Below are 26967 nucleotides of genomic sequence, written 5' to 3'. Positions count from 1 at the left end.
GAAGTGTTTCCATAGCAATTGCAATGGCAGCTTGTATCATCTATAACTTCTCTATAAAAGCAGACGTTTGAATTCAAATGTGTTTTAACACAATGCCACAATCTTCCCAGGAGCGGACATCCTATCAAATTTACAATCAGACAATGTAATGCTCCAAGAATTTCCAAAATACTTAAGAGCTACATCTCAGCATCCGTAAGGCTGAGTCATCATGGTAATGTTCATGACGCCACGTTTTGAAAATGCCTGAATAAGTATGGCTTGTTTGCAAGGGTTACAAGGAGAAAGCTTTGCAACGTTGCATCTGAACAAACCACAACACTTTTGGAACGATGGAACAACCAAAGCAGAGATGTGTGGCCATAATGCACAGCACCATGTTTTCAGAACAAACAAATTTTAGGCACAGTAGTGGATGGGGTAACGATTTGGTCCCCCTAGTGAACCTAGGCATGGTGCAGTCATCGAGTCGACCATGAAATAGTCTAAGTATTCTTGAGTCAAATGTGAGGCCATCCCTCCGACATCTAAAGCTTGGCTGAAATTGGGTCAGACCTCAACCCGACTTTAGCGCTGCACCGAGTTCTCAGGAGAGCTGGGCATAAACAAATGCCTGCAAACCTCAATGAACTGAAGTAATGTTGTGAAGAAGAGTGGTCCAAAATCCCCCCACAGTGATTTGAGAAACCGGTAAAGCGTCTAAAAGCATCTGGATATTGGGGTGTACGTTGTTTTTCGTGGGACTGTAAAGAGTTGCATGAAGACTCTCTTATATGAATATATATTGACGAATGACAAATATGACACATCCTTTACACATAAGTACATTTATTTAGGTTTTAATACATTAATATTGAACATGTTACATATTTGTATTGATTGCATATCACACAGCACAATTCCAATTTATTCCTGTATACCTGCTCAAGGTAAATGTAACAGATTTTCATTTAAAATATGTAATAGGAACTCTTCCTCTTGTTACGAGGAGCCCTTAGTTATTAAATATACAAGTGAAAGTGCAATATCTGAATTGGTCCAGGATCTGCATTTTGAGCAGGACTTCTCTAATGAATAAATATTGTGTGTTTCATTTTAAAAATGCGATAAATCTTTGACATTTTTTTTCATTAATTTGCTTTTTGATGCCATTTTCTAAAAACTGTAGCTGAATACAATAAAAACAACATTGTCAGTTTACAAAAGCTTAACATATCAATCACTGCATTTTCTATTTTCTAAATAAACTTCATTTTTTTCCCCATAGACTATCTGAAACATAGAGTCTTGACAACACCATAACATCTCACAGCACTATGTTACAATAAAATATCTCTGTTAAAAGTTCAAAGAAAAGGAAAATAGAACAATAGCAACATAAAATTAAAGAATACAATGCATAGATTAAATCATTTAAAAATGTAAAGATATAATTTACTTAGTACAACTCTTTAACTTTTAGAGTGAACCTATGTGGATTCATTACAGTTTATCCTGACTTGAGTGACCGGCACAAATATATATATGTTTATATATATATATATATATATATAGTTCTGAACACATAACATGATAAAAATGCTAAATATATCACTTTGACTTCAAAGGCAAATTTGGCTATAGTACATTATGGCATGTTTGGATAAGAAAAGGCAACACCTGGCAATAAAGCCCAAAAGCAGCTTCTATATTGGCTCCTCTGCCTTTTGAAATGTTAAGCATTTAATTTGACTCTACATAAACTTGCTTACTCCCTGGCTTCAAAAAAAGAAAAGAAAAAAATCTACGTCACTGGAGTCGGATCATTTGCTGGTTTGGAGTTTGCAGGTTTTCATTTCAACCAGAGAAAACTTTAAACTAATTCAAGAACCTTCACTTGTGGCTGAAGGTAAATTCATTAGCGACACAGGATCGCCTGCTGCTGTGTGCGGTTTCTCCATCATAACATCAAGACTAATGTAAATAGGTGACTTTCAGTTTTTGCCTTTGTCTCTCTGCCACCTAACCAGTCAATTTTACGAGAACCAATTATGTTTACAGATATAATCTTGAGTATTACTTTTGATTCTGCTTAATAAAAGTCAACGACGGGCTGAAAAGTTTGTCGCTAGAACAGCAACGACTGGGAAACGACCGTTTGAAAATGCAAATATACAAGCTGAGATAAAGAATCAGACACGTAACACTTAGTGGCAGTTTGCTTGGAAAACGAACAATAATTTAAAACAGACCTGTTACGGAAATGATAATTTGCGCTATCAAGTCACGTGATACCATAATATCAAATGTTTAGAAGGACACGATGATATGTAGAGGTAGGAGGGGCAGTGAAAGCAGTAAGGCTGTTCCTACTGACAGCATGAGAGGGCTCTTTTGGACGCTGTGCTATCTAAATCAGTCACAGTAACCTTTTAAGACACAGAAGAAAATACAAAAAAGTTGTGAAACTGAGCAGGGCACAGGCTGGTTACTGGCGGCATCTTCTGCAGGTGTTATGCAGCCTTGGTGTGAAAACAACAGTAGCGCTGAGAATATCTTTTATCCAAACCGTCTTGACCTCGTAACATTCACAGCGCCGAAAAGTGTTCAGGAAACCATAACAATAACAATTTACAGTCACTTATTTCTTCCCGACTTCTAAAGAAAAGTCAAAGTAGGAAACTGACAAGAAAGAGTTCACCGTTCTTCAAGACTGCTGGATTTGAGTATCGTATGGACCGTAGACATTTACAATATAAAACCCTTCAAGCCTGCAGTCTAAATTTACTTTGTTAGGCACAATAAATAGGCCCCTGTGGTATTAAGGTTCAGAGTGACGAATGACCCAGAACAATTCTCATGTCTGAGTGCAGGTTATGCACCAGCATAAATCTCTATTAACCACAAATAATTTATGCTGAATCTAGTAAACATCTAACTGCATCATTTTTAATAGACATTCTTAATGTATTTACAAGAAATCAAAACGCGTGTTTTCATTTTACAGCCCGATTGATCTCAAGCGCAGATCTGTCCACTTAGCACGGTTGAAAAGAGTCTGATCCAGTTTTCTCTGTGGGGCTCATTTCTGCTGCCTCGATTTTTGCTTCCATTCTGTAAACACTATTTACAATTGTGAAAAATACATGACAAGAAATGATTTCACAAACTGTATGATTACAATATCTACATTCAAGAAGTAAGTTTTTATGTAACATCACTCAAGGATCCGTTGAGAAAGATCTCTCTTTTTTTTTCTTGTTTTAAATCATGTCTGTCAACATAACCCATTCGCCAGATTACCTTCTTTGATTTCTCCGCAGCAGTAATCGATCACCATTACAAAAATCTTGATTGATGTGACACAGTAAACAGCTTGGTGTGAGTTTAACTTCTTAAACAGACTGCTCTGCTGCTGCTTCTGCAGATGACCATGATGAGATGGTACTGTAGTTGGCAGTATTGTCTGCAAAGATTACAACTACTGTATAGTAAACCAGAGACGTGTGTTTCAGTTTGGCTCATATGTTAAGGCAAAACGTTTGGCACTTAGTTTGCACTGACTTATTTCAGAAAATAATCCTGACGTCACCTTCAAGAACTCTGGTGGTCATTTGTCCTCAGCAGATCAGGACCGGTCAAGTCTGCTGCAGTGATCTGAGAAGTATTTTTTGAAACAGAAATGATGGTGGAACAGTGACTGCAGGTTATGTCCAGATGAGGAATGTATCTTCAGATACATTTTTAGTCCGATGTCAGTTCTGATTGTGACCATGTCAGCAACGGGAATTTAAGTAGAAAGAACTTTTTTGTGAATCACAGTCTCTAACCTGATACCCAGCTATGCGTGGTGGTCTTCACCCCATGTGGGAAACCTTGTTGGGTCACCACTGGCTCAAAGTTGAAGTCCAATGAGTCCCCGTCCATTAGAGTGTCATGGAGGACTGTCTCCATGTCAAACTCAAACTTCTCAATGGACATGTCATCCAGGTCACTGGGCAGTTTTTCTTGATGCGAGGGTGCTGACAATCCCGGTCGACCGTATCTGTTGGTGTTAAGAGGACAGAAGCCGCCGGGCATGCCTCCCCCGCCGAGGTGGGCAGAGAGGTCATAAGGCATCTGCATCTGGCTTTTGGCTGTCGGTAAACGTGCGGCGCCCCCGCTGTAGTTCAAGGTCATGAGCAAACGGCCATTCATAGCCGATGATGTGGCTGAGGCTGGGCTGTGCACATTGTGGGGATGAGTGTGAGGGAGACCATGTGGATGACTGCTTCCTCCTCCCATGAGTTTGGCCGCATGCTGGCTGCTGTTGTATGGTGGCAGCATACAGCCTCCGCTGGACTGAGACACAACAGTGTCCACTGATGGCATTAGCTCCCCGTGCTGGTCCGTATCTGATGTCAACAGTTCCTTCAGAAGCCCTGCGGTGCTGCAGTACTGGCTCATACTGGGCCCGAAGCTGGATTTATTCTCTGACAGTGTCTGCAGTGGCATAGATGACAGGCTGTTCATTCCTGCTTGGCCATACACACACTTGTGGTATTCCTGCTGAGACTGGGAAGCCATGCTGGGCGAGCTGTAAGAGGGGTACCCAGGGCTCGGCTGCATCATTGGAGAAGGGGAGGACTGGGAGGAGCCAGGGGTTGTCGCCCCTCCTCCAACCTGAGAGTTATTTGGAGAGAGCAAGTTCAGGTTGTCCAGGAGGTTCTCCATGACATTCTCAGAACTGTGTCCCAGAGAGCCTGTCATCTCTGTGAGACTGGGCAGCGTGCCTGTCATCTTGGCCCCGGGGGCTCCGGGGTAGCCCATATGCACGTCTGCCTCTCCAAGGTCATCCTCAGGCACAAAGGGCGAGAGGCGACCGCTAAGAGTGCTGGCGTTGGAGCTGGTCCGAGGCCTGAAGCTGTTCCATGCATCATAGTCATCATTGCTGTGGGAGTTGGGGCTGCCAGGCCACTTGGAGTAGGAGCCTGGGCTGTCTGCACCTCCATCAGGGCCGCCCTGCAGGGACAGCTGAGGGGAGACAGGAAGACTGTCAGTGAACCAGTAATATTATGCATGCCAGAGACGTCAGTTTAAGTTTGTAAGTGAGGCAGAAACCATTGAACACAGGGCTGACTATTACTAAGCTGTCAGTGTCCATATATTGTAATATAAGAACAAAGTTAAAGACATGAAGAATGTGACTTTACTTTTCAATCAATAGCATATTTTTCATGTTAATCAGCTTCAATTAACCTTTATTTAAACTATGGCAGATTAACACATTATCTCAAGGTACTGTACACATTGCATACACAGTGAGTAAACAAGTATTGAAAAAAAATCAGTAAAATCAGTATGTAAATCAATAAAGAATTCTTTCTGACCTCGCAAGCATGAGTTACCTTTTTCTTTGCTGCTCTTCCTCTGCTCTTGGTGAACTTGCTGTTGTTGTCCATGGAGGCTGCCCTGCGTCGCGGGGACTTGCCGCTCTTCCCGCCCTCCGGGTTTAGCATCCACCATGAGCTCTTGCCCGTCCCCTCATTCTGCACTCGAATAAAGCGGCTGTGGAGGGACAGGTTGTGTCTAATGGAGTTCTGGAGCAGAGGGAGAAAGAGAAAAGCTGGGTGAGCAGCGGACAAACAGAGGGTTTTAAGCATGCCCTTTTCCGACAACACCTCAGATCTGATTCATCATACAAGTGCAAATCCATCTGTACAGGTGGTCCTTTGTAAAAACACGCTCACCTTTACAGCCGACTTACAAGGAGAAAGCGGAGATTTTAATGTCACTCAACAATCTAATGCCGCTCGCTATTCAAAAAACACATGTGCACAAGCAAACAGACAATAGATGTCAGTAAGTTTACTCCATGAGCAATATCCTAAACAGAGCGGGGATTAAACTGCAGACACTCTTTTCTCCAAATTCACTGTAGGTGCGGGCTTTCCCTCACAAAAACAGAAGGGCCTATTGTAAAACGCTATTATACCACATTCCTCCTAACTATGTGTCTTGTTTAAACCAGTTCAAAATCAAAGGGAGGAAATAGACTAATCTTTCCTCCTTACAGACACACTTATGCTGCGCTCTAACGTTGCTTAGTGACACCACCAGTGGAAAAACTAATTTTTGTGCAGGAAGCTAGTGAAGCGTTGTTAAAACAGAGCAAACAAAAGAGCGAGAATATTGAACAAATGTCTGCTAAGCACAGCGCAGAGAGTAAGACAGCACGTCGCCCCTGCCTTATTGGAAGTTGGAAGTGCACTGGGACGCTTGGCTCTTCAACATCACAGAGTTAATTTGCTGTTCAGCCCGTAATGATTTTAAAACTCTACATCAGCCTAAGCTGTCACTGAAGTGACCATTTAACCTCAGATGATAATTTATAGTCTCTAGGCTCTGCATCATTTTCTGTCCAGGTCTTAACATGAAGTAATGAGCCTTGTCCAGACATTACTGTGCATGCGTAAAGCTTGTTGTTTTGGAAGAAAAGCTAAAACTCCCGGCACACACACACAGCTTAGCATGCATGGTGTCTAACGTCATCAAGGCTGTTCCTGCTGTGAGTCACCGCTTCACATCTGGTTCACAGTCTGCCCTCTGCTCTGCCTTCACCTCCGCTTCTCCTCATTTCTACCATCCCTTTGGAGTCTGGACACTAAAATCTACAACCAGTATAATCTATTACACAGTTTTTATTGCTAGTGATTTTTATTTCTTTAAAATAAGAGATACAGGACTTTCTCAGCATTGAAATTTATCTGTTGGAGAAATACTGAAAAAGTGCACATGTGATTTCATAGCATTTAGTTTACAATGATATGAAACAAACAAACAAACAAACGACTCATATTGTCGCTTTTCTGTAATTAAAGTGCACTACAGATCTGACTGGTAACCCTTGGAGGAACTCGGGGTCTAAATTAAGTTCTGGCTAATATTTTAAAAGTATTCCAGTTATTAAAGATCTCTGGGGTGATGACTGCAGGACTAAATATTAATACAGTCTAGAGGATTTGCAGTATTTCAGTCTTCTCATTGTCAATCTACACAGTTGCTTATTTTAGGTTTATCATTTCATGCATTTTCCTCTGCTTTGCCACTATTACTGGTTTCTTTCAGCAGACTATCACTATCAATGATCCCTGTTGCAAAGCAGCATGTAGTACCTGCTTACTATTGTTTCAGTGGTACCTGTCCTTTGCTTTCTACAGCCTCAGCATCACCTATTGGATTGCAATTGAGCATAGTCACATGTAAAAATGATAAGTGTAAGCATGTGACACTTTTTCAAGTGTCAGCCGGCTAATTTGACCAATTTTCATGTATATTTAGACAGTGCAGGAAACACACAATAGTCTTTATCTGTTGTTAAAAGGTTCAAAGACTAAAGGTTTTTGGTCATTTTGGCGAAAGCTGAGATGCTTGCAAGACTGAAACAAAAAGAATGATCAAACGCTGAGATGGTAATATGGGTCAACCTCTGAAGCCCAGACTGAGTTCATCCTCATGAAATTGCAAAGTCATAATTTGATTATTTTCTCAAACCGTTAGAGCCATAAAATACATTAGTCGCAGGACAAGTATGATTCCCCCATCACAGCTGGACTCGCTTCATTATGAAGTGATTCTTTTTTAAATAACATAAATGTTGCTGGATATGTTAATTGGAAAACAGATAACTTCAGAAAAAACACGCCATATTTTATTTCCCTGTCCTTTATTTTCCTTCAACATCTTCTGTTCCGTGTCGTACTTTTCCCTCTTTCCCCTCCTCACTGGAGGACTTGAGCCTGTAGGGCACATGAGGGCCTGCATGAACACTGGTGCTTCACAATAAATGTAATTACCTCTGAATCAAATGACCCAACTGCTTCAGCCAATAGTTGTGGTTTAGTTTGCACGATCTGAGGTACGTGACAGCCCTTCCGTGATTCTCCAAGTAAATGCTTTTCTCCCCCTCCTCCCCCTCCTGCACATCGGTAGCTATGACAAAACTCAAGGAGTAATGTCTGGTCATGAGCCTCTCTTTCCCATGACTGCGACGAGTGCTGCTGATTTCAGCTCTGCTGGGACAAGGAATGAACGCAATGTGTGCATCGACGCCGGGATGTCCTGTTGCAGCCCTATATCATCCCGGTGACAGAAAGTAGAAAGTCACAGCTAAAGTCTCTTACTTTAGTGACCCAGGTTTCTGCTTTGTCAAATGTCACGGTTAGAACGCGGGGTGTAATAATCCAAAACATTTTAAAACCCAGTTTAAAAATATTGATGCAAGGCAGGGAGTACCAGCAAAGGGTCATAAAAGCTGCTCTGATGGGAAATGCCAGAACTCGGCAGAACTTGGTGTGCCGTGTGGGGAGTGTGGCTGAGTGCGTCTGGTGGGGCCAGTGGAAAAGCCTCGTCTCACACTGTGTTTGTGTGTGTGCGCGAGTGTGTGTGCGAGAGAGTGCCAGCTCATGTTTTTAGTGGAATGGCAGTAGGACAAACAGCAGCACAGTATGGTTTTGATTTTGTAGCTCACTCCGCTGCAACCAGTGATATATTGGTTTTAAACACACGCTATTGGGAACAAACAGACACGCACACAGTGATCCACTAAGACAGAAATGCAGATGTACAAATGGAAATCCCTTTGCTCTCATAATTATGAAGCCTTTCTTCTTTAAGACCAGGCAAGTATTATTTCTTTCTTGTTAATATCTTTTTAATTAAAAGTATGCGTTTTTTTTAGGTGTGTGTGTCCATGTGTGTGTGTAGGGGAGGGGTGGCTGTGGGGTCCTCTGACTGAATGCGACACTGGTTTATCTCTGGCTGCAGTACACAGGAATCTAAACATTCCAGCTAATCACTGTGTGCAAAGTTCAATTGTAATCACAGCCAACTTGTTAGTATCTCTTAGGAAACAGTAAAGGCAGGATTCCCAGCCAGGCAGCCATCACAATCAACATTCCTCAGCAAGGTTACAAAACCCATAATTTCGCAGAAGTGAACTCTTGATTACTGTCGCTGGAGGACGGTCCTATCTTATGTTGCATGAAAATTTGACAATAACACTTTGTCATTTCAAAAGCAGAACATTCCGTTTCTTGCCACACACACACAAAAAACCCCACCATCTGCACTTACAATGCTAACACATTAACATGTGCTTGAAATTAATATACAGTTAACAAGAGCGGAAATCTTCTTTGCAGTGAGTAATCATAATAAATGTTGACTGAAATACACATGCGCGCACACACTGTAGCCTTCTCTCCGTTGTTCCCGAGCTCGCCGTGAGGAGCACCACCTCCATTCACGGTCAACACTGCACAGCCGTACTGGCAAAACACAAGGAAGTGACCACATGAAAGAGGACTGTGACAGGAAGCAGAGCTGACTTCCTGTCTCACAGGAAACATGGCGGTCAGTAAGCAGAGAAAAAGGCATGGAATGTGAAGTCGTGAGCCAAGTGGACACCGCAAAAATCGCCTCCCCGAAACCCGCTGCCAAAAGAGTTTATGTTTGACAACAGGCGATAATCCCTGATGTCTGATGTCACACCACAGTCATTAAACGAAAGCAAAGTTCACGTTGTCGTGTGACTGCTGAAACTGAATTACATGACTGAATACGTCACGACTCGGCAAGAGGCTGCAGCGTGGCTGTCTGGGCGGTTTGAGTCCAGGAGAATGTGTTTTGAATGTAGGCTGTTGAGAAATGCAGAAAGAGGAGCTGTGTGACAGAGTGGGCTTGGATCAGTAAAGAACAAACTGTGCTGATTTAAAAACTCCTTCTCTGGCAGCACTACTGAAAGGCCACACTGTTCGGTACATCACCCTCCCTTTGCTTCTGTCCTCAATGTCCTCTTCCTCTCGCCTTGTCTGCTCTTTCCTACTCCTTTCATCTCTTCTTTTCCAGTATTCTCTCCCCTCTTTATCTTGTTTCCATTTCTGCTCTTTTGTTGCCTACCTATCCTATTCTCAGCCTGCTTGCTTACCTCTCCTTCTACTTGCAAACTGCAGCCAAATACCTGCAAAAATCTAGACACTGTGCCACACAGGTGTTTCCGATTGACCAATGTGCTGGAAGCTCTCCGAGTCGTTCAAATGTCAACTTGTCTAATGAAAAAATCCCCAGAAGAGCGCAACACCACCTACATGCAGTGCTGCTTTGAATAATGTAAACCCGCAAGTGAAACCTCAGCTGCAAAGGCCATATAGCTACACGTATAAAGTGCAACATTGCTCCCACCTCACTGACTGAAAGCGTGCAGCATCTATGATCTCACACGCAGCAGCTATAGCTTCACACACATTTACCAGAGATACGGAACACATGAAAGTGAAAATGTGGTTTCCATGCACTATTTCCACTGAACTCATTAGAGAAACGGTGCTGTCCTTACCGTGCATTTTCACCTTTTGTTACGCAATTTTCAGCCTTAAGAGGAGCTCTTCACTGTAACTACCTATTGTATGTGTAATGTCTGCACCTGTGCGTGAGACGACAACCTATAGAGTATGCGCACAATTTCAAACCACCAAGATAAGTAGCCCTAAAAGCTGCAGCTGGGTCACGTCTGGAGCCTTGTGCTGAGTCTGGCAAAGGGCGAGAAATATGGTCAAGACAGAAAATGTGTAAACCAGCTATTAGCCTAACACCAGCTTAGCATGTCTGCCCGCTTAACAACAGGATGGGGTTGAGAACACAGCTCTAGGTGAGGTGATGGGTCAACAAACCGAATGAACTCTCGCTTGCTGTGATGAAGTCATCTAAATATATACTTGCGATAACTTTCTCCACTCTGTGTCAGACACACTTAGCACTCTTTCGTCCAGAGTCTGACTCATTTGTTTTGTTTTTTTGTTTTGTTTCTGGGTTTTCTTGTTTTGGTTTTGTCTTTGAATGGGTGGGGTGGCATCTAATACCTGGGGAGATTTCTACTCTAGTTGTAACTGATCAGTGTTTCCTTATGTGCATATAAAAGCCACATTCCCTACAAAAGGCTTTTCCAAAAGTATCTCAAATATTGTCACAAATTTCCAAACAATGCAAGGATTTTTCATCTTCATAATCACTTTTTTTAACTGTTAAAATATCAGAAAATAAATTACTAAGGTTATATTTTGTCCCATCTAGTATTATGCAATTAAGTGATCTTGATCATTATCATTGAAAAATACTTTTAAGTGTTTAAAAACTGGGTTGCTATAGCTCACTTCGCTGAGCAGGAGGCCTGTGAACGGAGGACTAGACTTTTCACTGCAGGGGCCAATCATCAAACCGATAAATGCTCGTTTTGGGTTGCTTAACCTTATCCTCACAGTCAAAGTAGAGCATGGAGACGGAACAAAGTGAAAATGGAGAGTCAGACATCAGTATCTGTGGTAAAGAGTGGTCTCGCAGCATCTGGAAATAGTTTCGATTTCTAAAACTATAAACACTAGAGCAATATCTGCCGCAAGATAATTTTTCCCACCATTCCAAAGGGGGATGTTACCATCCCATGAGTACAAGAAAGAAAACCTGCAGTCCCCAAAATGACCCACTTAGCAGCATCGAATGCTTGTGTCTTCCTTTTCAGCCACATCTCTCCTAAGAATTGGGCTCATAGCTCATTATCTATGTCTTTGCATATTATCAAGACATTTAGTTGTATGTAATACTTTGTGGTTGTTTTGGTGCTCTGTTAAGGTGCTGAATAGTTTACACCATTGGATTCATTTAGGATTTAGTTCTAAACCAAGTCAGCTATTACTCCTTGAACCTAAAATTTTGGAGGCTCCTTCTTAAGTCTTCTCGTTTAAGGTCTAACAAACACAGTGAATGAGTTTCATTCCAGCTATTACATGCATATTAAGACCATTCTTTACATCAAGATGATAAAAATATGATAATATTTTTGCCCAAATTGTCAAGCTACTTACAATGAATTTGTTTGTCTCTGTCTTACACACATATACAACAATAAACCAATACAAACTCACATTGCCACATTTGCAGAGCAATCTGACCAGACCGTGATGACTTCATGTATTTGCAGTTTGATATGTTATCTTCAGCACCAATATTGAATTGACCAGTGATAATCACTGACCTATTTACTAAAGTCAATAAAGCGATGATTATAAAAGGCAGTGGAAATAAAAAGCAGGGCACAGGAAATGTAAAGCCTTAGAACTGGGTTCATTATTTATAGCATCTTTTTAAAAAAGAAAACATATTCTAAGGAAAAGGAAATGATTGTTGCCATTTATTTTGCATAGCAGCAAGTGGCACGGCACAACACCTTAGGTCAAACTAGCTAAGGAAAGCACAAACGTGTTACTGTTGCTAGCGATATAAAAGGAAATCCATCTTGCCACAATTCAGTTAAAAAAAAAAAAAAAAAACGAGTCTCAGATTAAAAATGGAAATTGACCCCAGGATAAGGTTCTAGCTAGAAATAGCTTCTTTTTTGCCCTCTCCCAACATCCTACCCCCTTCCTAGTCTTCTATTCCTCCCTTGTCCTTTTCACTTGCTCCCCAGGGACATCATGCATGCATGCTACTTGCCACAGCTGATCGCAGACTCATGTTGCAGCAAGAACAGTCCCTTGCTCACCCGTTGACGTCAACTTTCAATAAATCAATTTGGCAAAGAGAGCTGAGTGAGAAGGCCAATAGACAGAGCACTCAGTGTGCAGCTCCTCAAATTCACTTTAGAGTTCTATGAGTCCAAGTAGCACTCTATGTCTTCCAGGAAAGTACCTCTTCAAAATGGTCATTGTCAGATGCTGACTTATATGAATGTCGTAAAGTGGAGAAGGAAAGGCAGAAAACGCGAGTCACGCAGGAGAAAATCTGTCTGCAAATGTATTTACTGACGCCTTTTGGCAGGATCGCCTTTTCTCAATCCTTTGCGAGCAATCTTAATGCAACCACCCCCCTTCGTCCAGACACACACACACACACACACGCACATATACAGAGCTTGGAAGCCCGAGTGGATGGTGATTGGTTAAGTTGAAGGTTGATCGATCTCAGACGCTGCAGACAAATGATAAATAGTCTGTGAGTGGTTTTGTGCATAGAGGCAGAAACTGCAAAGCTACTGACACTCGAGGATCTTTCATCACCGTCCGATAGTGTGAGACAAGTGGCGAGTGAGATGAGTGGCAGAGTGGCTATTAGTGAACTTCCTGCTGCATTGTATCCGCACAGGAAGCGCTGGCCAGTCCTGATACTGATTCTTCTGGTTTATATGCAAAACACCGCAAAATGAGACCCTGGTAGGTACAAAAGCAATGGACCAGCTGGAGAAAACAGTGGGTTCAAGAGCCACAACTTCCTAATCACAACTTTCCCGTCTGACTGCACAAAACAAGAGGAAAAAGGAAAGAGTGGAGCCTTATCCAGGTAGGCTTTTCCAACAGGATCACAATGGTGGATAAAACTCTTACTGCACATTTAAGAAGCAGTTCCCCACTTAGGATTTGCTCTCATTAAGGAGCCAAACACACATAGCTTGGTGAGAGAATAACATATCATCTATCATTTCCTCTACTTTGGACAGGCCTCATATTTGGACAAATTACTCCAAAGATAACTTTGCGGAATATCTGAGTGAGTGACCAAACTTTAAACTATATACTCTAACAATCGAACGAGCACAGTCGAGCATGCATTCTCAATTCCATTATTTCAAAGGATGCAGAAATCCAACATAAATCTTGGCAGCAACACTTGATGGGGGTCTAGGTGACATTTATGGGCATAAGACACTTTGAAAATAATGACGCAGCAAAAAGAGCAATGGCAGCTTTCTGTTTACATGTTGTGCTCTCTCTTGTGCTCGTTAATTTCTTGACTCGGGCTTGTGCAGCATGCTGCTCATGTGTATAGACAGGGACTAGGTTGTGCTGGCTAAGCTTACCATGCTAAAATATGTGCATGTGTTGCTATGTGCAACACAATGCGAGTCTGTAAATGCACAAAGCAGTGTCTGTGGAGCGAGGATATTTTTTGCCTCTGATCGGCACAACTACTGGGCTGGGCTGCTGCCTGCTCTGCATGGATAAAGATGCAGTGTGTGGACCACTGCTGGGTGCCTGTTTGGTGACCTGCCTCCATGGGCCTGGCCCACCACTGGATTGACAGGGGGTGGGGGAAGTGTTTTGGGGGTTATATTTATATGCTTCTTACCCCAGTTCAAACTAGCAAACACAGGGATATCCCAAAGCTATTTTATGGCTTCCAGTGGAAAATCTCAAGTCAGTGACATAGTTGAGAGGATTTCTCATTACCACAGGTCTCCTTAGTGGTGCATAATCAGACTGTAAAGCACTGATACATTTCTAAGATGTCTTTAAGAAAATGGCTGCATACAAATACATTGGACTGGAGTCTCCGCTCAGAAGATTTAGCAATATGTGGAAGGAGAAAAAAAAAAAAGCTACATCTGCTAAAATTCAAACATCAGCAGAAAATCTGAGAAAAAAAATGACCGCCCACACTGTCTGAACACTGTCTCTTCTCAAAAGTAACCTTCTGAAGCAGCAGGGAGATTCCTGTTACGCACTAAAAATGTCACCAAAATTAAAGGACATCACTTGGAGGTTAACACTTCAAGAGTGCAAAAGAGAGCATAATGTCAGCACTGTTACTGTGGGAAATCACTGCTACCATCTTAGGCTGAAACTAAAGTCACAGTAGCAGTCTTTTAAACTTTTTCTTAGATCTCTTTCCATCGTCGAGAAAATGTAGTTGCTGTACCGAACACATAGCTGACTACAGTTCGTTAACATGTTTTTAACTGATCACAGTTTAACGGTGAAAAACGCAGGTCCTGATAGCTTTTCTTGTTTTAGCTTTATACACAAAATCTAAAACAAAACAAAACAATATGCACATCAATCAGACTCTGTACATCTGTAATGCACTTACCTGTTTTCTAGTTCTAAAATTGGCGTGATTCACGAGTGACTGTTTTCAGAGAAAGGAAATTGCTAAAAAAAACCTTAAAAGATGCGCTGGAACAGTTATTCTTTTTGTCACAAAGTGGGTTTTAATGGACTCACTTTAAAAAGGAAATTACAGTGACACATATGAAAAAAACATATAAACACATACAGTATGCAAATGGAGCAGGAATGCAAAAACTGTAACAATGCAACTTTAAGAAGACACCAAAGCAGCCAAATATTTTCATGGTTATCTTAAAAGTTATTTCCATCTTTTCTGAAAATTAAACCAGAGAGACCACTAAAAGACACACACTGTATACTTTCAATATCAGCATCTTCTTATGCTATATAAAAGCATTGTGAAGACAGCAGAGGTAACCACAGATAGAGTTAAAGAACGAGAGTTTGTGAAGGGCTCTGTTTTCTCATGAGGTATAAAGTGAAACTAGACTGATGTGTCCCACACTGTTAGGTACAGCGAGAGATGGCAAGTATGACATTAAGTCAGCTTAGGCTGGACTCAGTCATGGCGATCATTAAAAAGCTGGCATCGGTACAGGTCAGGGCAAGTCAACATTTATACTGTGTCTATTATTATATTAAGTCTAAACCACAACAAACCACGACATTTAAGTATTTGAAAAGAACATGTAAAAAGTTTGTGTTGAAGGATAATCAGCAATAACACTGACTCACTTCCAAGCACTGAGCAGTGCGGAAGAAAGGAGAAAAATGAAGGAAACGCTGGAAGAGGAAGAAGCCACTGAATCTGGCGTCATTCTCAGTGTTGCTTCCTCTCCTGATGACATCACTATCCGTGTTGCATACCTTGTAGTGTTTTCAAACCACCCACTTCCTGTCAGTCTGAGGCTGAAGTTTGCACCTCTTAAAAAGAAAGGTTAGCAGAGATAAGAGTTTCTAGAAAAAAACATTATTTTTCCATAGTTACGGCAGCCAGCTGACATAATATCATTGCTGCCTTTTATTACTTTAAGTTTATGCAACAATACATTAATCACTTTTTCTGAGAGTCTAATGTTTGCACAAAGCAGATTGTGCAATTCAGACTTTTTAGAGTGATGGGGAAATTAATAACTGCCTAAGACATGTATGCCAAACAATTAGTATTAAAGCGTCAATATTAGTACAGCGCAAAATATCACAAAAGCAGGTCGATGGTGAAAGACGACAAAGGAAGGATTCTCTCTTTTGATTCATAGAGCATCGTAACATTTCCCACCATTTTCCCAATGGCTCCCTCTTTAAAACAACAAAAACGCTTCTGAATTGCTAACAAATGCCGGTGTTGTAAACAAACCATTTTCTTTTCAATGAAAACTTGCTTGTCAATCACATCAACCACAGTATGAATGAATCACTGACAGCAGAATGTGTCGACATGTCATTACACATCAAATTGGCCCGACTTACACGGCAAAATTTCCCAGAATCCAACACAGCAACCCTGAAAGCTGAGCCGCACTAGGAGGCAGAGATGTTACCCACAGACTGCACAGCAATATTCACCTCCACCAAAAAAAGCGCAAAAAACACTGATGTTTATTTTGAGCAGACGTACGACGTGCTATTTATACAGGCAGTTACAGGAGAAAACGCATTTTGCACCTCTCACATAAGCCAACAATGACAAACTGATATCCTTCTTTGATAGGGTTTGGTTGGTACATTTCAGGTTTTAATCCAGTTCCAGTTAAGGTCAAGTAACCACTGCCCTACCCACTGCACCCATAAGCACTTGATCAGACAAAGGCCTTTCTATACAAAACAGACAAAAGTGCAACAATGTTGCAACACCAATGCAAATCTAAAGGGAACACTCCCAAAGGCAGTTCAGTTATAGGTTTGTGCTCTTTGGCCTTGAAATAACCTATGTTCCTATGACAAAGAAGCGGGAAACCTGCCTTCAGATGTACAGTCATAACAGCACTTCTGATTTTAGTGTAGATTTTAATTTCCACCCATGTCAGCCAGCTGTACAGTTCCAACGAGTGTTCATGTATGTGACAGAAAGCCAAAATGGATGTGTGATGGTGTGATAATACCAGTCCAGCCTGACAGGCACCGTGCATAATCGCTTCAGGGCAGGAATTGCACAACAATGTGGGTCTGGGTAATGCCTGTGGTTTGGGGCCCTCAGCAGTGAGCCTTCCCATTAAAGTGTTGCTCTGTTCACTCCTTGTGTGTCTGTAGCTAGTTCACACTCATATATAAGCTATGAGAAACGGACGGGATGCGAAATTTGCAAGTGTGAAGAAGCACCGTGGGTTTTCACTTCTTATTTCTACGGTGAAATTTTTTTTAATCCATACCACAGTTCCTCTTCTCACACCATAAAACAATGCTGAGGTCTTAATGGTAACCCCACAGAGGATTTTTTTCAATTTTCCTGACTGGTGAGAAGTTGTGAAAAGAAGAGGGAAAAAAAGATCACGTGGTTTTGTCTTGCTACTACCAAACCCATAATCTTAAAAACAAAACATTCTGACTCATCCTAAATGACTGTTTACCTGACAACGACACTGGATGTCAACTTCATATTTTCAACTCTAGCGTAAAGCAACCTGCGTGGGCGCCACTCCTCTGTAAGGCTGAATGAAGCTCTAGTATTTACTGGTATCTTTTGTATATCACTTCTACTTACTCACAGTTACTGGACACTACAATCACTGAGTGATCTCTCTCCTGAATGATCTGGTCCTCAGCCAGAAAAAGAACTGACAAAACAAAACTCTGGCAGGAGTGCTGCGGAGCTCTGTCATGCCAGTGTCTGAGGCGGTGGAAACAGCCGTGTACACATTTGGCATGATTTGTTTGAAATCACGAAATGAAAGGGGCTCTTTATGGGGTTTTCCAGTTTCCTTTCCAGCGAGATAAAGGCTCTGTAAGTAACTTAGCAATAAGTTACCAGTTGTGGTCCTGGCTACGTCACTAACTGAGGACAAAAACATCATTTCCAACCGGTGTAGGTGTAGATTCACATTCAAAAGTTGCACTTACTGTCATAAAATGCATTGAGGAAGGATTATTTTTTCTCAAGTTTTTCAGTAAAATTTCTCATTATAGGCTCATTCCTGGCTGCATAGTTTTTGCCAGACCATCTGGAACATCTTGCCAACCCAAACACTTAAAAATGTTGCTTTTTTTCTGCTTTACAGAGAGCAGCAAACTGTAAAGGCTGTTGGACTGAGACAGACAGACGTGAATGCAGAGAGAAGCTCCACGTAGGATCAATTGTTGATACTCATGTGAGGTTAAAAGGATGTGATGCGATAGAAACAGAATTACTTAACTCCTAAATAAAAACACACGTGCTCCACGTGCAGATTTAAACATCCAAAAATCATTTGACAGCAACGTTGCACCACATTGCTTGTTATTTCAGTCTGGTGACCCCTTAATATCACAAAGTGTTTCTTACTAACAATAAAAGACAACAGAGGGTAATGCTAATGTCGGGTCTCAGAAGAAAACAAATATGGAGCAGGACAGAAGGAAAACATGGCATTGTGAAACAATGTGTGGAACTACTAGTTTCACACTGTTGCTCAATCAAGTTTGAGAGGATGAGCACAGTTACATCACATCATGTGTATCACGCTGCTATACTACGCACAGCCAAAACCACCTCAAGTGGATCTACTTACGTCAACCGAAAAGGACAAACATTTACTGCCTCTTTGAAATGTGATAAATGTCATTCTTTTTCAGGATTAGATATTCTAAACAGCCTTCGGTTTCACCAGTGTCACCTTTGAATCTTGGAGGACAATTTGAATTGACAAAATGGGCAATTAAAGGGTCAAATGACTGATATGTTAACTGATAACAGGTATAATTACTGCTGTCCTAGGCAGAGACGGTTAAAGACTAACAGGTAGCAATCATCAATACTCACAGCTACTTTCTAACACCTCTGGTGCGCCAGCTATGGTGATTCACAACTTCAAAGCACTAAGCGATACAAAAAGTGAAGGGGAGAGGCGGTCGTAAGTGGATACTGGATTAAAATCAGCTGGGGAGAAAAGGAAAGGCAGAGTATCACGCCACAATAAAAAAAGATATAAAAGCCTGCGCTGGAATGTTCCCTGTGTCAGCCTGTCTGTCTGCCATCATGTCTGCGCATCTGCCAGCAGCAGGGCTTTAATTATGAGGCCCAGGTTATGTGCGCACACACAGTAGACTAACGTCCCACATATCTCTAACACAGTGCCTCACAGTTCCGCTGACTAACCAGTGGCACCAGACTTTGGCCTGCGGCTCCCTGATTCCAGTAAATGTCTTGTTATGCAACTCCTAACAAGTATCACCCAGACTGAACTTAGAGCATTCTGGGTCCTCTGCTGTGTTTTCTCTCCCTTTTCTTAATTTTCCCCTAAAGACAGTAAGCAGTTAGCTCCTTGGGGGTTTGCCATGGCAGGGCTCGGGTAGTGGGGTGGGAGATGGAAGTTAGTAACCCTTCAAAACACCAAGTGTGGCCCGCTTTGTGCTGAGGCAGAAAACCAGGAATGGAGAGGCAGGCGGCGCAGTCAGGAAATGGGGAGGAGGGTGAGGAGAGCTCCTTCAGCTCTATGCCTGAGAAACACAGCTGCCCCTCATGTCTTGGGGCAATGCCAAGGTTGGACTCCCTGATTGCCTCAGGGGGGTGAGAAGTGTGTGTGTGTGTGTGTGTGTGTGTGTGTGTGTGTGTGTGTGTGTGTGTGTGTGTGTGTGTGTGTGTGTGTGTGTGTTTGTTTCCAACCAGCAAACACAGGAGGACTGCTGTTTTATCCAGCTATCTGTCCTACTAATACACATTCAGACCCAGAGAAACAAACCGCCTGTGAATGGTGATAAAGCACCACCAGCTTTCTGCTCACTCAGCTAGAATACCTAAATTCTCAGCTTCTCCCTTTCTTTGAGCCACACTGCTGGTAAATCCATTTTAGATAGCAAGCAGCAATCTGATTCACCTCTGCATCATCTGCAAAAGTTAAGACCATTAAATAAGGGTGCAATGTGACTCTAAATCCTATTACTGATCAATTAAACTTAAAGGCGTTGTATACTGCAAACCAAAAGACATTTCTCAGACCAGTAATCCGTTTCTTTTAAGAAACCAGCTTTGGGTTAAACCATTTTTAGCAATGAGCTGGAGCTCATATTATACTGGAATAAAACACACTCACACACACTAGCAATTTGAGTGCAGAGCAGTTTTTACTACAGTCATATCATGACTGCTGAAACACAAGATAATATCAGATTTCATTCATATCGTTATATCTCATATATTCTACATCACACTGTAGTTCAAGCTCAAGTAATTTTAACTGAAAGGCTCCATAATATACTTGATCTGTTCAGGTGCTTTCAACAGCATTATGTTTCATTTACGTATTCTACTTATGAGATTAAACTAATAATTTAAAGATTAGCCAATACAAGTTTGCAAAGGTATCAGATAATAACTAGAAGTAGAGCTTTCCAAGAGAATTCTTGAATCCTTTGCCGTTGTTTATGTCAACAATTTAAAAGTAGTATAGAGAACCAGGTGTCACTGTTAATGATTCCACGTGTTCCAGAGAGTTTATGGAGGGTTTCTTTTTTGTCTTGATATTTTTGAGGTTCATTTTGTGACAGAATAAGTTTCTCTGATCATAAAAGCAAAAGTGACAATGTTTATTTTGTCAAACTGGGCTATTTGAAGTTTCACAATCTACATTATTCTTTACTCTAAACAGGTACATGGGATCCATGACCCTTGATTACTTAACTACTACACAACCTATGTGGTGCTAACCTTGCTTACTGTAAGACTAAGACGGTAAGAGGGATTGGAGTCAACAGGTGCATTTACATGGTAATGACCCTCGTGTCGCTCGCTGTACAATCTGCTCGGACCTACGTGTTTGTCTGCTTCGGCACAGTTTGCTTTGAGACCCGTGGGAGTGTTTACCAGCGTAGGCTGAGGAATTTCAGGTCAAGAGAGCATCGAGCACAGAGAACACCCATGGCCAAACTGATCTGGTAACTGACATCAAAGTGTACCTGAGCCATCCAGCTCCATCAGTGAAAAGCAAATATTTATCCTGTAGTGACGTACTTATAGTAGAGAAATACACAAAAGAACAGACTTTTGGCATATATGCAAGTGTCTGCATACATAATGTTTATAATATTGCCCACCTAATGCATGCATATGTTTGTGTGCGTGCAGCAATATGAAATCCTGATTGTTATGCTTATAGTGACTTAAGGAGCATGATTTTTTTAAGTTAGGCAGTCTGTTGGAGAACTGGACATATTAGGAAAAAAAATAAGCAGTTCTGCAGAGAGGTTTGGTGATGCATCATTTGTGCCATCTGTTCGTCTTCCTGTTGGATGGCATCCTGTGCCAGGGCCAATGTCCAGTCCACTCTGAGAGCTTCTCCAAGCTGGTCCCACCTGGCACAACTGTCCTCAAAATTCACACTGTCACAGACGGCCTGAGAAGTGTGGAGGCTGTCATGACTCAGTTCAGACACGACCAACTGTGTAGGATCAGCAGCGCTGAGAATCAAGCTCAGCGTCAAACAATTAAGAGTAGATAGCTCTAATCATAGAGACGTGCTTCAACCAGTTCACTTTAGGGGAGCCACGTTACCTGAAAGATCAGCAACATTGAGGAATAATCTTTAACAGGTTCTGAGACACTGATCCAAAGGTAAATTACAACTAATATTTTAAGGTGTTGAGCAGTCAACGCTTCCTAGAAACAAAGAACTCGGGTTTTGCTTTTGTTGTTGAGATCTATCTACGTCAGAGGCCATGAAAAAGCTTAGTTCACGACTTAGTCAACCAGTGTTTCAACCCACAAGCCGCAGAATATGTTCTTATTCTGAGTGTTTTAATATTATCATGAAACCTCAAAGGATAAAAATCAAAAGTTATTTGGCAGCGCTGTAGTCATCAGACTGACCGGTTGATCGATATGCTCTCATCCAATATAGCCTCTCATTGTTTCGACAATTGCTGGTGTCATTCTCCAAGGATACAAGTGCTACATCAATAGCCATTCAGGATTAATCTATTCTTTTTGGTAGGGGGAGGAACAGGAACAGACTACCTGAGAGAAACAGAATGGTCTGAACACACCTAACTCTAACTTAATCGAGATGGCCACGTCTACTTTACAAATGTTAACAAATGTAACTCAGCACCAAATTATGGCCACGTTTTGTTCAAATGAATGGCCACAAGTTGTGTGGAGACTTTGCAAATAGCTTGCATCTCGCAGCTCAACGACTAATGAGGCATATTACCCAAAGCAGTATCTTAAAAGCTCTGCCTCAAGATTTTATGCAAACTTTCGTGCTTAACACTTAAGTGTTAACATATGAGACCATCAGTGTTTGGTCTCTCGTGTAGTCAGAAAAGAAAAAATGCAATTTAGCACCACTGACACGAGGCCGATTAGAGCTATTCCCTAATAGCTTTTGTGCTGATATAGCTCTATTGTCAAAACTCGTAATTATAGACAGGTGCGCTGGTTGACTCAAGCTTTTTATGGTTATTTATTATTCGTTAAAACCAATGGGCAGATTTGTTTTGCCCTGTGATGAATCAGTTGTTTAAAGACTAGGCACAGTTTCAGCTGCAAAGTTGTTCTCTGATTAACTACAGTCCAATATTTAGCTTGAGCGCTTTTGTTTGTATGTCTACAGTCCTTCTGGAATGACATCTGCCACACAATTTACATATTTTCATACTTCCAACAGGTCATTTCACCCATTGGCAGATAATACATAGCAGGACTGAAGATCACAAAGCCTGGTCTCAGAAAAAAGACATTTTGCACATTTTAAAAGGAAACAGTGACAATAAATACCGATTAAGTGGATTAAAAGATGATTCTATGTAAAAATAAAATTAAAAAAATAAACAAAAACCCCCCCAAAACGCATGACTCTCAAACGCTATATTTAAACATCATCGTCTTTGGCACAGATACTTTCTCTCTATCCCACCTCATGAGTGTGGTTGCTTTGGAGAGACAATGTGTGATGGCCCCCCTGTGTGGAAGTGAGAGGAGAGCTTTATGAATAACTCTCCTCGCAGCCATGAATGGCACTTTGCTTTCCCACAGTATTACTCAGTTTACACCCCCACCGTGGCAGGATAAGCCGTGAGCCCAAGCGGTGGCTGAGCCGCCAGTCACACGCAAAAATGTCACACGCTAAATGGAAGCAATAAAAGTGAGAACGTTGATTTTTTTTGGTTTAGTTTTATTAATGAAGTCACAAGGACGTATTAAGACTGTGTCACTGCAACTCTGCTGCAGTCAGTCACTTGTCATATCCAGTCTCTGCTACGCAACTTCTTAAAGACATTACAATACAGTGCTTTGCTCTAAGAAAAAGGGTGTGTTTTATGGTCACTGGAGTACTAGTACTAATGATGACGCACACATAACCAAGTAAATGCTTATGTGTGCGTTTATTGATAATTTGCAACCTGAGACTTAACATGACTAACACCATGTGGGTGTTTCTGCTTCGAGGTTTCAGCTTACCACACACTGCCTACAGATTCTTGACTTGATTATTTCTTTTAATTTCCATAAAAATGCAGCATTTGGATTTTTGTTTTACAAACAAACTACAGAGTATTAAGGATGACTAGCATCCCTTGCTCATTGGGAAAACATGCTTAAAAGCATGGTAAATACGGAGGAAATCAACAAGCAACCTCTTTCACAAACACACCGACACATTGCACTCAAAAGTTTCATTTGTTGTCTCACCGATAAAAAACACACATTTTATGTTAAAAGCACCTTGCCTACAAATCACAACAAAACCAGAGAGCAGCACAAAGCTGGAACCTTTTAGAGTATGAAGGCATACAAAGAAGAAGTGAAGGGGAAAAATGGCTTCTGGGACAATATCACCACCCTAGCAACACATCTGTCCAGTGCCTGCTTTGTTTACTGGGGGATATTTCACTACACTGGAGGGGTTTTTCCACTCTCATTTAATTTGTCTTCACAGGACTACACTTGACAGCCTAACATGAGTTTGTGTCCTTTCTGCAAACACTAAAGTCAGATGAATGGATGAATACGCGGAAGGCAGTTTATTGTGGTAGTTTTTGGCAAAAGTATGCAGGTCGCGTGTGAATGATTAATTAGGGAAAAATATCTGTCTACAAGTCCGATTCAGTGCAAACCAAAGGAAAAAAAAGAAATTCTCTTTAGCCTTTGTGACTGATCTGAATGTGTCATCTCTCAGCACATGACTCAAACATGGGATCCTGCTGACACGGGAACACAAAAAAACAAAAGCTTTAAATTTCATCGGCAGCCCAGACAGCCTACAACACTACAACAGAGGCCACTGTGTGGCTACAGGCGCAATATGATTTCCTGCTGTGAGAGTAGACTGTCATTAATTTATTGTCAGACACCAATGAAACTATGTGTCTCCAAAGAGAGGTTTACGCCCTTCACTAGTGTTCAGTGGGAGGGCCTGTCACACCACATCAGAAATTTTAAGTCCCCTCTTGCGTAATGTTTGGGACAGTTCCTAGGACACATGAATGCTGGTATCTCCTTACAACACAGATGTATAAATAAAGCTTCATTCAGTGCTCACACACTCTGTTATGGAAAACTGTGATTTAGCCTTAAAAAAAAAAGAAAACTGAAAGAGTAGATCTTTCTAAATGATTTTAAGTCACAACTCAAAACATTTTCTGAGGGAAGCATTAATTTGGGGACAAGAAACATTCAGTTTAGTTAGGATATTCATATAAATCATCAAGTCAGATTACTGCCTAAAGTTATGGTGACATAAACGGTCGTTAAGTGGATGGATAACAATGGAAGAGGACATGTGAGCATGAATGGGACTAACACATAGCAGCTACGCAACTCTTTGTGCACGCTTTTTGTCAATCCCGGGGAAAAGTATGCATAGGGAGTAAATCATGTATTAGCATAAGTCTCTGCAGATGATGATAACTCTCGAAATGATTATGGATGATAAAAATAAACAACCCTGACCAAATGCATTATACAGTCACAATAAACCGACTATTGAACACCACAGACAAGCCAGAAATCCCTGGAGGGGTATTACAGTGATACCACAGGAGATAAAAACATAGCATAAAGCACAATGAAGCCCCTGTGAACCCACTGTTAAGTACCCACAGACACACCAAAACTCCCCACTGAATAACATTTTTTATTTTTCCTTTTATACAAGAAGTACCACAAGCAAGTGCTTTATCAGACACACCCGCACGCACGCACACGCACACACACACACACACACACACACACACAGTTAAGAATAAGAAAACAAGTAGTTACCTTCCATCCTGCAGAGCTGTTGCTGTCTCCTTTGTCCTTGAAATAAGGCACACTCTTCACCATCCAGTCATAAATCTGAGAGAGAGTTAGTCGGTTCTCGGGAGAACTTTCGATAGCTTTGGTTATGAGGTCTGCATATGACATATTCCCCCATGCGTTTCGCCGGGAGGAGCTGCTCTTCCTCTGGGCAGCGGCAGCAGCGGCGGCCGCGGCCGCTGAGGACGACGAGCCGACCGGGGTGGAGAGCAGAGGCACCTGCTGCTGCTGCTGATGCGGGAGTTGCGGGTTCGGGTGCTGCTGCTGCGGATGCTGCTGATGTTGCTGCTGCTGCTGTGGAGCTTGCTGGTGGACGCAGTTCTCCTGACACTGGAAATCAGTGCACAGGATGATGGGTTTCTGCTCTGTGAAGTCCTCGGTCTCCTCCAGCAAGCTCAGGTTGTTGATGAACTCGGTGTTGTTGGCGGGTTCCTGCTTGACAGATGGGACTGGTGAAGAGGTGTTGGAGTCGCCCGGGTTGATAAACTCCGGCCGGGGCAATGGCCAAGTGCACGACCGGGGCCGCGACAGCGGTTCAAAATCCGGGTCGATTTCCACCAGGTGTGGCTGCTGAGGCGCTTCCGCCATGGTCGAAAGGTGAGTGAGAAAAGTGTTACAATGTCATGTAATTGTGACGAACCTGTCGCTCCTCAAAAGCAGCAACTTCGCCTCGGAGACGTGAGCGAACGCAAGATAAAACTGACCGGGAAAAGAGAGCTCCGCTTGGGCGCAGGAAACAACACTGAAAGTTACATCCCAAGTCGATAAAAAATTAAAAATAAATGTAAAAAAAAATCAGCTGATTAAAAGAATGATTCTAAAACGTCTTTCAAGTAAAGTCGAGTACGTGGTCACAGTGTGTTGACCCGCTGGTTTGTTTTTGTCCAGTCCTATAGACGTTCCGTCTGCTCCTCGTACAGCCTGTTGACTCTGTTGTACATACAGCTTGTGAGGACTTACTGGAAGTATCATTTGTCAGCTGACACCGCCCACATTTGACTGACAGCCGAAAAGCACCAATAAACTGCATCGAAAGACTAAATGAAAAAAGTAAACCTGTGGAGAGCAAATGTGGAAGATTTTTTTTTTTAAATTTTAACGTAATTTCTACAGAAGAATTATATCCATTGCTTTCCCCTAAATATCCTGTATTTAGGTCAAAACTTAGCAACTCTAAATCATTCATTATTTACGATTAAATAAGAGCAATGGTAACTAAATATTCTGTTAGTATTGAAAGCAGACTACAGACTCTGTAAGAGTAATTGTAGCGTGTGTAGTAACATACAGCCAGAGTCTACACTGGCGCACCATCAGAGCGTCTTTATAACCTGGGGTCATTTTTGGTTCACACTAAAACTGGACGATGCCCATTTTTAAGCACTGAACTGGAAATATCGCGCTCTGCGGGCTGTGTGGCTGCCTGTTGCTCGGGAAACGTGATTAGAGAAATGAATGGATTCCGCCGAGCATCCGCAAGTTTTAGATCCAAAAGTCACACAGTGAGTCAGGAAGCAGACCTCAAAAATCCACGAGGACGGTCACATTAGTTGAACATTACTGAGAATCCATGGGTAGATTTTACATGTGCTGTGTGTGCAAGCTGTGATAACAAGGAGCAGGGGAATTACTTACCTGATGCATATTCGTATTTTCGCACATATCGCAGCTACTTTTACTTTA

The 26967-nt window shown here is 41.8% G+C and overlaps 1 protein-coding gene across 1 annotated transcript; it reads right to left on the bottom strand.

The window, feature by feature from the left end:
* Nucleotides 1-813: 813 nt before the first annotated feature.
* Nucleotides 814-26213, bottom strand: foxo1a (forkhead box O1 a). Its single transcript, XM_086262133.1, has 3 exons — nt 25249-26213; nt 5367-5558; nt 814-4992 (listed from the first exon to the last, which is right to left on the bottom strand). The coding sequence occupies exons 1-3, from the start codon at nt 25870-25872 to the stop codon at nt 3805-3807; spliced, it is 2004 nt and encodes a 667-aa protein (XP_086118259.1). The 5' UTR covers nt 25873-26213; the 3' UTR covers nt 814-3804.
* Between the last annotated feature and the right edge of the window lie 754 nt (nt 26214-26967).

The sequence above is a fragment of the Aulonocara sp. 'chitande type north' Nkhata Bay genome, linkage group LG14, assembly GCF_057382095.1.
Source record: "Aulonocara sp. 'chitande type north' Nkhata Bay isolate Kocher_YH1m ecotype deep benthic linkage group LG14, A_spYH_male_GT1.1, whole genome shotgun sequence".
NCBI lineage: Eukaryota > Metazoa > Chordata > Actinopteri > Cichliformes > Cichlidae > Aulonocara > Aulonocara sp. 'chitande type north' Nkhata Bay.
The sequence above is the reverse complement of the archived record's forward strand: the minus strand, read 5'-3'. Positions and strand labels throughout refer to the sequence as shown.